The 13,310-nt window shown below is 32.6% G+C and overlaps 1 protein-coding gene across 1 annotated transcript in view; it reads right to left on the reverse strand.

Annotated features, from left to right (window-relative positions):
* Positions 1–13,310, reverse strand: part of ITFG1 (integrin alpha FG-GAP repeat containing 1) — a 272,577-nt gene that overhangs the window by 168,131 nt on the left and 91,136 nt on the right. Inside the window, exon 7 of the mRNA XM_074293314.1 lies at positions 2,343–2,404. Within this exon, the coding sequence (XP_074149415.1) occupies positions 2,343–2,404 (62 nt within the window). The remainder of the gene's footprint in view (positions 1–2,342; positions 2,405–13,310) is intronic.

Raw genomic sequence — 13,310 nt, forward strand, 5'->3', positions numbered from 1 at the left:
GAGGGAGAGAGAGAAGGAGAGAGAGAGAGGGAGAGAGAGAGAGAGGGGAGAGAGAAGGAGAGAATGATGCCAAAGCATTTTGAGATGTGAAAAGAAGAGGAGAGATTCCACAGTAGGTAGTTTCAATTTTCTCAATTAAAAAATGGTTTTTAGCTGAGAAAGAAGAGCAACAGGACTTAGCAAATGAATAGATACATGGGGTGAGCAATGGAAGGAAGATGACTACAAGTTTATGAGACTAGGTGTCTGAAAACATAAATATACTATTAAAAGAAGATTAAATCAGAGGAAGAGAAAGGTTTTCTGGGAAAGAATGAATTCAGTTTGGGATATACTAACTTTGGAGTTCCATACTAGGAATATAGTATTAATGTTCTGGGTAGAAATTGGATCAGAGAAAGGGGCTTTGGCTTTGAATTTGAGAACATAATGATAACATGTCACAAAATAAGATGAAGAAGAGATGAAATTGAAAGAAAAAGGATACAATCTTGTTATATGAAAATATAAATGAACATAATAGAAATGTATGATTATACTGATCTGGGAGGTCAGGAATGATAATTATGATTCTATATATAAGCTAGCTATTATAATAATTTATTATAAAGGGGACATAAATTTACTCATCGCATAAGTGATTTTGTTTGATAAATGAGTACTTGAAGAATTTTAAAAATTATAATTATCTTTATTTCTTGCATTTTTACTACCCCAGGAGTTAAATTATGCAATCCATATGAAATAACTTTTTAAAATTCTATTGTTATATAATAAAAAAATTAAAATTGTGAACATTGAAATCATATAAAGAACATGTTTTTATTTATATTTCAGAGGCGAATCATAAAGTCCATGAAAAAATTTATTATTTAATTGGAATTTTATCTTCCTCAGCATAATAATTTAGACATCATCTCTATCTTTACATACATAGTAAATAGGTGCTTAATACATGTTTTATGAATGAATGGACATAAAAATGAAGTCTAGTATCACTGTATTTCACATTCAAAGATTTCATTTTCTCATGTTTATTCCTAGAAGGATCATTCAGTTCAACATGTTAATTTCTCTTTCCATTTGGATAAAAAGATTAAATCCTGGGTTATAAAAAAAAAAAAAAATTGGTTTCCAACGGATGTCTCCTCACATTAGTGTATTCAGTTGATGAGAGAAATGTTTATAATTGCCAAGTTCCTAAAAACTCTCTGACATTATTTGTAAAATTTCTTAAAAATTATCATATCAATAAATATTTAATATAAAAACGTATATATTGTAAAAATGTGGGAGGGTTGATGTGACTTTTTTTTTTTTACTAAAGTTTTTTATTTTCAAAACTTATTCAAGAATAATTTTTCAACATTAACTTTTGCCAAACCTTTTGTTCCAAATTTTCCCCCCTTTCTCCATCCCATTATTTATATATTTCTGATAAATCTTATTGTCCATCTTTTAGTTTCTCAATTAGTAAAACAATAGGGACCATGGAACTGATTTAGACCAAATAAGAGATTACTTAAGTTGAAAATAATTGAAATTTAGGAAATTAAGACATCTTGTTTCTACTTTAAAGATTTCAGTTTAGGGGTACGAAGGTGGCACTGTGGATAGAGCATCAACCCTGAAGTCAAGAGGAGCTGAGTTCAAATCTGATCTCATACTCTTAACACTTGAGAGAATGTCTAATCTTAAAATAATGGCCTAGATGTGTGATCCTGGGCAAGTCACTTAACCCCAATGGCTCAGCAAAAACAAAAACAAAAAAATATTTCAATTTGCCTCTGATTTATTATTCTTAGAAAATCTAAAAATCACATGCACAAATATACCAATTTGAGCTATTTATTTAAGGTAAAGTTCAGAAATACATCTTACTGAGAGAAACAATTCAATCTAGTCAACTTGGCAGTAAGCTCATATCTAAATCTAATTTCTTTTAGTCATGTTTAAACCAAACTAAAAATATATAAGCCTAGAGGCAAGAAGGAGAAATTAGTCCCTTAAAAAGATTTTTCTTCATAAACCATCACGCTGACAAATTAAATGACAGTAACCTCTTAGAACAGCTGACAACACTGCAGGAACCCTGTTAACATGCACATTAGGGTAGACTGATTGGTTTAATTGGCAGTTGTGCTAAAAAACCTGCAGAGGAATTGATGCTGAGTGAATCATTTCTTTCAGCAGTTTGAATGCAACAATGCAACTACAGGCTCTTAATGTCTGTTCTGTTTATTTCTGAAATCTATACAAGGATGATAACTTTGATTATATTTTGCTAAGTTATATGATTTTGCTGCAAGTCATGGTTTTAAAATGCCCAAAACATTTCTTACCTTATTTTCCCATATTTCAAACTGAAAGGTACCAGAACTTGATATTGTAGTTAGGAACAAATCTGGAAAAAAATTATAATTGCAAATTTTGATAGTTAATATGATATACACATTCAACAAAAGAAGAAAAACTTTTTATGGTTATTAAAGACATGAATGGATTCATAGCCAACAAATTGAAAAAAATCTTAATAGGTTTAGTCTTATGGTAGAAACTTTTCAGAAGCAAATCTACCCTTATTTTTCATGACTCAATATTCAATTAAAAAGGACAAAAATTATATATAGATACACCATAGTGTACAATAAATTTTCCTTTCATGTAACACTGAAAATTTTCTGTTTTAAACTATTATTTATTAAAAACTCAAATATGAAAATGCCATATTAAAGTTTAAGGCAGATAAAACCTTTAGGATAATACAAAAAACAAGAAGGTAGCACAGTGTTGTGAAAATAATATTGATCTTCAAATCAAAAGAACAGAATATAAGATCTGCCTTTAACCAGGTGACATGAGACAGATTGGTTCTCTCATCTACAAAGGATAATAACGCTTGCTCTCACTGAGAGAGAAGAGAAGAGAAAGAGGAAGAGGAAGAGGAAGAGGAAGAGGAAGAGGAAGAGGAAGAGGAGAGGAGAGAAGAGAAGACATGAGAGACTTCAATATAGTCTAGGGTTCATTCTAGGGCTATTTGTCTAGAAGTTCCACCCTGCTCAAAAATTTACAGCAGAAACACTCTCAAAACACAAAGAAAATAATCTTACTATTATCTGGAAACCGTATAATATGAAAGTATAGATAGCAAATAAACAAGATTTAAGGATAAGTAATGCCATTTTGCTAGGCAGTAATGAGACAGGAGAGAGGAAATATATGTAAAGGAACAAATAAAATAAAGTTTAGACATGACAGGCGATTAGTCCGGAACCAAACAGTTAATTAGAACCAGAAGTCATTTCCTAATTCTATCATTTTTTCCACTATGCCACGTTGCCTCTAAGTGGAAACACCAATTGTAACCTTCCTCCTTCACTGTTAACATATTACTAAAGGAAGCACAACTGAAAAATACTTTGCATAAAACTAAATTTAAGATTTTTGTTTTTGAGATTCCTCATCTGTACATTCAGATTAACAACTGTGGTGTGAAGATATATAAATAGTGAAAACTTCTGAGTTAATCTAAAATAATGTTTGTCTTATTGTGATTCGTAAATGATAAAATTATGTAACATATTTGAATATCTAGATAATGCTTGAAGTATATTCTATTACTTTTACTTTCTCTTTCATTATCTTTAGTATAACTTACTTTTAATATTTTTCATCCTCTGAGGGTTTTCTTCAACCTATATACTGTCATCAATTTAGCTTATATAGCTTTGTATAATCAGCTGGCAAAACAGAATAAATAGGAAGTGTACTGATGATGTTACTGGTATAGAAACTCCTGCATAAGAAAACTCCACTTGAACATACTTAACTGGCATTAAATCTGAAACTACATATTTTCATATGGAATATGGCCAGAAAAAAAAAAAAAAAAGATTTTGCTATTCAACCTTTTAATAAAAATTTAAGTCACATGAAAATTTTTCCTTATGGCTAATAACAATTATAGTAGATTTGTTTTACAGGAAAAAATAGAACTCTATAATATAACTATAAAAAATTAGGAAAGTTTATGGTCAAAGTTGATATTTTGTTATGTTCAAGGATAACTGAATTCCAAAACCATTTTGGTAGCTTCATTTACTAGGTCAGCATAAAGATAACATAATGGCATTTTTATCAAGAGAATGTCTAATCTTAAAATAATGGCCTGATTCATTAGAATATTAAAACTACATTGATCTTTATGTTTTTAAAATGGAAGTTAGGGTTTATGTGTAATCCTGGTGCATTTGGGAAAAAAAAATCACATTAAACTTGTTTAGAAAACTGTAATTTTTATCTAGTTTTTTTTTTTATATATCCAATTAAGATAATTAAAATAATTATAAAATACCATGACATTCTCAGAGATGTAGGAAAGTTAAATATTATTTAAACCATCAAATAACTAATAACTTTAAGCTCATAAATTCTAAAATACTGTTGGTAAAAACTCCTAATAAGATTAAATTTCTTTTAGTAGTATTATAACAACACTAAGAGATGCTTCTTGGGGGCAGCTAGGTGGCGCAGTGGATAGAGCACCAGCCCTGAATTTAGGAGGACCTGAGTTCAAATCTAGTCTCAGACACTTAACACTTCCTAGCTGTGTGACCTTGGGCAAGTCACTTAACCCTAGCCTCAGGGGAAAAAAAAAAAAAGAGATGCTTCTTGGCTTCTGAAATAAAATTGTATTCTTAGGCAAAAGTGACTTCTTTACCTGATTAAACATAATATTCCTGAAAATGGACATAATAATAATGGACTACCAAAATAAAATAATGGAGACCAATATTAAAAAAAAAAAAAAATGAAACTAAAATTACCCACTCATACTCTCTTCAAAAAAACAACAAAAATAAACTTTTAAATATGGTTATGTGTATCTTCTTTCTCCAGGAATACATACATATGTATATGACATGTGAACTTATAAATGACATGTGTATATATATATGTATATGCATGTACCCATGTATTCTCGTGCATATAATTGAACTACATAAAAATAGCGATTTTTAAATATAACTTTACATAGAAATCCTAGAGAAGAGTTAATGCCAAAGTACTTTAATAAAACAAAAGTAATATTGAATATAGTGAATACTATGTTAGGAATGTTTAAAAACTGTTAAGATTTCTGAATGATTTGAAAATAGACAGTCATCAATACAGGAAAGTGCATTAGAGATTAATCTATGCCACATAGAACTGGGCCATTTGTTACTGAATCACAAAGACTATAGCCAGAAGAAGGTCTGTGCTATAATCATGAAACAAAATCTCATTTTGAAGGGGAGAGGGTGAACAGGATAATAAATTATGTAATATGAGTGAAATAACTTGAATTAAGAACTTTTAAGACCACCAAAGAAAATATCTTGCCAACATCAAGAGTATGAAGGCTTACTGACTACAGACCACTTAGCTTTACAAATAAATTGTTTCCCAGTTATAAATGGTATTTCAAATATTCAATGGTCATCTATATTAGAAATATGTCCTACTGACAATAAGTGAGACTAGTTAGAATGTAGATACACTTAGGGAAACTCATTAATATTAGTGAAAATACAACTAAAATGCATCCTCTATTGAGAGGTCAGTAAGAAAAATAAATGAATCAAAACAGTATATTTTTTCTTCTCAGGTTAATGACATATTTAGGAGGTCAATTTTTTTTTAAAGTGATATATTTTAAACAGAAGGAAAAGGTTGGAAAGGAAATAAACATTTATGTAACACTTACTATGTTACAGGCACTGTGCTAAATGCTTTACAAATATCACCTCATTTGATTTCCATTACAACCCTGTGAGGTAGTTGCTATTTTTATAACCATATTATAGTTGAGGCAACTGAGGCAGATACAACCTGGCCAAGGTCTCAGACCTATTCATTGTCTGTCTCTCTGTCTCTGTTTCTCTCTCTCCCTCTCTTCCTCTCCTTCTCTCTCTCTGTCTCTCTCCTTCTTTCTCTGTCTTTGTCTCTCCTTCTCTCTCTGTCATTGTCTCTCTCTCTCTGTCTCTCTCTGTATAATAATTATAGTCTGTTCTAATATCTGATTTTTAGTTTAAAAAAACAGCTAAGATTCCTGGGAATAGGGAAGTTCATAGTAAATTATGTGTGTTAGGTCTCATATCTATGAGCCTCACCACATGCCTCTTCTTTGCCTCTAGTAAAAGGAGTTTTCTAAAAGGAGTTAAAACAGTCTCAGGACCTGACTGGCACCTGTTTCCCTGATAAAGTTTCCTGTTCATCTAAGGGCTTTAATAAAAAGTTTTACTGGTGTAGTTTGGGCTCCCTCTAATTTGGTAGATTTCTGAAGACCATGTGATTTACCATATTTTCTTTCCATGTTCAGCAGAAATATGTCCATATAGAAATGAGGGAGGCTGCGTATAGAGTAACCAAGTGCCACAGTCTCATTGTTACATATCCCTGCTGTGTTAGAGAAAAGTAAATTCTCTTTGGTTTACTATTCAATGAGAATTAGAACTGAACTAAGAAGAATATTGGCTTTAGGTTTATCTAATAGTAATTTACCAAGTTCTCAAGTCCATTACTCAGTTATGAAAAGGTTACAGGGGAAAAAAAAAAAAAAACCAAACAATTGAATTAAGAAATAAAGAATAAAAAAGGAATAAATGTAGAATTTATTAAAAAAAAAAAAAAGTAAATCATAAGCTTGCTATGGCAGAAAATGCCTGTCATCTCCAGCTACCTGTAAAGGTAAACTTGAGAGTTGAGGTACTATGGACTATGCCAATCAAGAGTCTGCACCACATTCAACATCGATATAGTGAAACACTGCAAAGCAACAGATCAAGAAGCTCAGATCAAAATTCCTATGGAAATTAGTAGAGGAACTAGACTTATGAGCCTGGGCAAGATAAGTAGAATTTATTTATTTATTGAATATTTATTGAAAAAAAAAACAGGCTGCATCTATAGCATATCACAAAATTTGAGAGAAATAGTAGACTAAAATGAAATAATCCACTTAGGAAGAGAATTTTTGTCAGCAATGCAACACAATTCTTACCCTCTTTGTACTGTGAAGTTAATGAAAACACACTAAAGGACATCAACTGAAATGATATAGATAGTATCACTGTCATTCACACAAGAAATAATACTTAACACATAGAAACATAATCCAGAGTTCGTGGCAAATCCACAATGTAAACCTGGAACTTTGGGTACCCAATTCAGGCTTTTCCATTAGATTACTCTGCTTCAAATAAAACAGTGAAATATTATTCTATCCACGTGTAGTCAGTCTCTTCACCAGAGACTACAGACACATTCAAATAAGTGTGTACAAAAACATTAAATGGCTTATACTTCAATTATTTCCATTCATAGCTTGAAAAGATTAAGCTATTGCATTTTAATCGTCACCAACCCACAGTACAAACTTCTTTCAGATGAAAAGCCCTCTGGTTAGAGTTGGCATCAAAAAAAGAGGAAGAAAATCAACATTTATGGTTTTTAGGAATTTTAAGCACTTTGAAAAACACTTTTTATGCAAATATGGAGCATATGAATTCACAAATGGCAAGATGCTAGTAAAATAAAAATTCAGGTTAATGACTATTGGAAGAACAAGAATTTATAGCTATCTTTGGACATATTATTACTCTGATGGCAGAAAGTAGTTACAAACTCAAATTATGGTTTATGTTTTCTCAGAACAAACATCCTGATGACATAGGAAATGTATTCTGACCAATTTTTTTAAGCACTTAGCACTCACATTTTCTGTATGTTTCTCCCTAAACCACCTAATAAGCAAGCAATCTGTGAATTCTCTTGATTTTATTTTCTGCATTTAGAAGTTCTGGATACCTTCCTTGTATTATTTCTTTCATTAGGGTGCTCAGGTTATTTCATTTGTTATCTTCTATGATTCTTAAGTTGTCTCAATGATCCTATCTTTGAGACCAATAAGTTTTACTTGTAGAGAGATTGTATGTTCTTTTAACATTGCTGGATTGTTTTCTTTTGTTCTTCAAGACATTCTTTCACTTCAATAATTTGAATTCTCAAAAATTTTTTGCTTTCTTTCTATTCTGCCAGTCATTCTTATTATGTAGCACACAAATTTTGCTTTCAAAATTCATTTTTCTCTCTTGCGGTATTTGGGAACATCCTACTGTGGTTTTCTATGTTCTCTTGGGAATTTGGAGTCCTCTTGTTTTATTAGGTATTGATTCATTTAGACTTCTTTAGATGACCTGCAGATCATTTCCCCTATGTTATGAGTATCTTTGTTGACTTATCTACTTGTATTCAAGAGCTTTAAAACTTTGTTTTCTTTCTTCTATGATCTTTGATAATTTTAGTGTCCTCCTCCCCTTATATTAGCGATTGTTGACTTTCTGATGCTCCCTTTTGATGGGGGAACCTCTGAAAGCTGCACCTCAAAGTTGTCTCAGCCTTCTCCTTTGCAAGGAATTCATTTTTCACTAGCTATAATTCCTTTTCTAAGTGACTCTGGGATTGGAAAGAGGGCAAAACTGGCCCTTACTAGATACTAGACCCCATTGTTACTCAAGATGTTTGCTACACACTAATATGCCATCTTATTTCTCTGTTCCTTAATTTTCTGGTTGAATAATCTTCTGTTTTCCTGCATCTCCATATTCTTCACACACACACACACACACACACACACACACACACACACACACACACACATTTTTTTTTGGGGGGGGGGACAGGATGGAGGAAAACTTTAGAATTGATGTCTAATCATCTATTTAATGATAGTCTTTTGCTACAGAATGGTGGGGTAGGAGAGAGTGGAGTTAGAATTTGTGCCAGCAGACACTATAGCAACAACAAAGGAATTGCTGAGTAGGTCTTAGATCTCCTGACTATCATTCAGTCTTAGCTATCTCTTTCAGATTTTATTATTTACACATGAAGCTAAAAGATGAGAATGGAAAAATAATCATAGAATCTTTGGATTATTGAAAAATTGCAAGAAAAAAATGTCTTTGAACTAGCAAGATCAAGGAATAGAGTACAGCTCAGGAAAATTCTTGGGACATTCTCTAGTTCAACTCACTCAGAATTTTAAAACTAAAGAACTTCGGGAATCTTACAGTAGACTAATAAAGAATCACTTATCATGGTAACCCAATTTAAATTGCATGAGATTATTGATTCATCATGAATAAAAACAGAAAGTTTGATGACTTGTAAGAAGTTATGAAGTGTGATTTCACCCAATAATCTTCTATCAGACTAAACTAGGAATAATATATGACAATAAAAATGTTTTTGATTCTTTCCAGAATTAGGAAACCATTTTATGAGTAAGAAAAGCTGATTGGCACCTTTTAGATACAAATTTACTAAATATAGGGATTAACCTAATTAAATACTTTAAGAACAGGGGCAGCTAGGTGGCCCAGTGGATAGAGCACCAGCCTTGAATTCAGGAGGACCGGAGTTCAAATCTGGTCTCAGACACTTAACACTTCCTAGCTGTGTGACCCTGGGCAAGTCACTTAACCCCAGCCTCAAAAAATAAACAAATAAACAAACAAACAAATAAATAAATAAATGCTTTAAGAACCATTGAATTTTAATATGATTTATAGCTAAAAGTTCCTTTTATGTTGTCTCCCATATTATAGAATTCTTGGAGAACTATCTTGGTTTTCTAGCTATTATCTCCAGAATTTAGCAATAGGAAATGTTTAACAAATGTTTGTTTGTTTTTTCCCCTGAGGCAATTGGGGTTAAATGATTTGCTCAGGGTCACACATAATAAGTGCTTTAAAAAAAAAAAAAAATTCTTTTATTCTTAGTTAACCTAGGACCAGATCTCTAAGTAATTCAATTGCAAAAATCACTTAAAACTATAAACAGTGAGAGCTAGGTGACAGGGGACATTGTCACTGGAGTCAAGTAGACCTGAGTTTTAATATGACTTTGAAACATGTACTACTTGTATGATTCTGGACAAGTCACTTAACCTCTGATTCAGTTTCCTTAACTATAAAATGAGTATAATAAAAACACTTAGACTTGTAGGATTGTTGTGACGCTTAAATGAAATAATATTTGTAAAGTATATAACAAAGTACCTGGCATGATATTTTATTGTTGAGTTTTTTAGTCATGTCTGACTCTTTGTCCATTTGGGATTTTTTTTTTTTTTTTTTTTGGGTAAAGATATTAGAATGGTTTGGCATTTCTTTTTCTAGCTCATTTTTTTACAGAAGAGGAAAGGAGGCAAATGGGCTTAACTGATTTGCCCAGGGTCATATACTCATTATCTGAGGCCAGATTTGAACTCAATAAGAAGAGTCTTCCTAACTCCAGGCCTGACACACTATCTACTTTGCCACCTAGCCTTATTATATGTTTGGCTAGTAGTAGACACTTAATAAATATATGTTCCCTTCTCTTCCCTCTCTTCCTCTAAAACACTAAGGAAAAAAAAAAAAGAAAAGAAAAAGAAATGGGAAGGCTGGGGTGGGTATGACCTGAAATTTTCAGTTCAGTAGAGTGGGAAAAGAACTGAGTAGGGAATTTATTAAGAATATTACCAAGAAATTGCAAAGTGTGGTAGAGTGGGAGGAACAGGGAATAAAGGATCTTATGGAAAAGCTGTACAAAGTTATCAGATCTGCATACATACTGGAGAGATCTATAATTGTCTTCAGGAAGCAGGGGAGGGGTGGATATTAGACTCAGATGAGACATAAGAATGATAGCAGTGTTAGTATGGATCCCCATTGACTATTCCAGGGAACCTTCAAAGCAACAAAGGCTTTCCCTCAATTAAAAATACTCAGAAGCAAAGCAATTTTGGCAATCAACTTACAAGTGTTTGTTAAGGGCCTGTAATATGCCAGACCCTGTGCAAGGTCTAGAAAATAAAAACAGAAATGAAACTCCCTGCCTTGGAGGGGCTTACGTTCTATAGGGGAGATATATGTAAGTATATATGATATATATATATGCACATATACATACACACATGTACATACATATACACACTCTCTATATAGATGCATGTATATACATGTATATATACATGTATCTATTATTTTTGCTGATATAGACTTAAGGTTGGCTATTGGTCTATGAATTCCCCACTGTGTGTTTCTCTTCTTTAAGCTAATTAATACTCATTCAAAAGACAATAAAAAAGTTTTTATTTGGAGACAAAGTCCATTAGTACATATAGCAAAGAAACAAAGTTTAAAAAAGAACAGGAAACCTTAAAATGTAATCAGGAAGGAATAAGATTGGAGAGGGTAAAAGAAGTGGCGAGGAGATGAATTTGCCAGATTCTAAAAGCAGCAATAATCAGAAAACCCATAAAATTTTGTTCTGGAAAATACTCCTTTAGTAGGTCAATAAATCTGACAAGATTCCAAATAGTCATGGCTCAATTTGGACTAGCAAGCAGTGCTGGAGTACAATTCTTTTAATCTGTATCCTGGTCTTACAACAACAACAATAGCAACAAAGATTCTGAGCTCATTCTTCACCAAAAGGCTTCTTCTGACTCCCATGTTCTTTCAGTCAAGTCCTTCAGTGAGGAGTCCAGGCCTTTTTGAGGGATATGGGGAACAGGGGAAAGATGAGCTGGAGATGAAAGAGAAGACTAACTCCAGCACTGCTATTCCAAACTGAACCATGACTATTTAGAAAATATGGTTGTGACAAGATTGTAACATATAAGCAATGAGGAATTCTGAAGAATAGAGATAAAGCATGTCATCAGGGGAAAATGAGCAAAAAGAAGATGGACTGGTCATGTGCACAGGATTAAGAGAATATAGGTGGATTATATTAGTGTCTACTGATATTTTTAAGGTCAAGGAATTGTCCAGACATTAGTCTCCATAGTGAATACATAGCAAGATGTGAACAAAAGTTGCATATGATGGGATAGTATAAATGAGGTACGATATGACTTCTTGAAGGGAACATTCAAAATCAATGAAATCTTAGATTGACTTGAGTATGTGAGGTGAGAACATAAAGAAAATTATTCAAGAATATTACACATAAAAATATGCCAATAAAATTGAGACTCTAAAACAATAAATACCTAAGAGTATGAAAAATTTGTGAATTGACAAAATATATTGTAAATTAAACAATAGAAAAACTCTAAACATTAGTAAAATCCCATGTGAAAAGCCCAAACAATTAAAACAATATTCAAATCTATTTACGAATGATTTCTATTAAACATTCAAAGAACAAATGATTCCAATGTACAAAAACTTTCAAAAACTATGAAAGAAGGCAATTCACATAGTTTTTTCTATGAGACAAATAAGGGCAAAATAAAATGAATTACAAATAATTATCATTAATAAATATCAATTGAAAAGGAGTTCTGACTACTCTCTTTATGGTTAAATCATGAGAGTATACAGCACAAATATTTTCTTTGGTCCTTTAAGAGGAACCTTAGAAACCTTTTCTTCAAAAATTCATCACCAATTATGTAGTAGCCAGGTTATTTTTAATGGAGACCTATGTGCAAAATTTGGAGCTGTGGCCAATAAAATTTGCCATTCTGGGATGTTCTCACAGCATACATTAATTTGTGGGTTAGTACAGAATGTGTATATCTTGTCAGGTCTTATCCCAGATAATTGTACTGATCGCTTAATAGCCTTTAATAAAATTCTAGCCACAAGCACTGAGTAAGGAGTAAGGCTTTGTTCTGGTTGTGCTGGGAGGTTCACCCACTCTATCACACTGTCTCCTTGACTGCTGTGGGTGCCTCTTGTGTAGCAAAATCTGATATTACCAAGGGTTTTTGAGTGACTCTTTCAACCACATTGGATAAAGCCAGTTCAACTTCTCTCAAAGATTCTTGCCCTTCTTTTGTAAGATGGCGTGGTGAGTTTAAAGCACTGTCTCCCTTTAAAATGTCATACAGAGATTGCAGTTGATTGGTAGTTAAGCCTAACATTGGACGCATCCATTGGATATCTCCTATTAATTTTTGGAAATCGTTTGGCCCCATGTTGGGTGCCAAAATGTGATGTTCTCTTTTCTCTAAATCGCAATCATTCCCTGTGAGGGCAGGTTTCTTGGGGAGCTTCTGGAGGCAGCCTTAGTTTTAGTTCAGTTCAATAATCCCAAAATGCATCCAGGAGTTAAAGTCCAGATTCTCTATTGTGTCCTTCAAAATCCTGAATCTTTTCCTGGGGGCTGATTGGCTTTAATAGAGACCTTTAGCTCCCTATGCCAAAGCCCCCAGTCAGCACAAAGGTGGATGTGGGAATGAATCAGACTCTGCCTCCAAGAGTGTGGGA

This window comes from Sminthopsis crassicaudata, chromosome 2 (genome assembly GCF_048593235.1).
Source record: "Sminthopsis crassicaudata isolate SCR6 chromosome 2, ASM4859323v1, whole genome shotgun sequence".
Classification (NCBI taxonomy): Eukaryota; Metazoa; Chordata; class Mammalia; order Dasyuromorphia; family Dasyuridae; genus Sminthopsis; species Sminthopsis crassicaudata.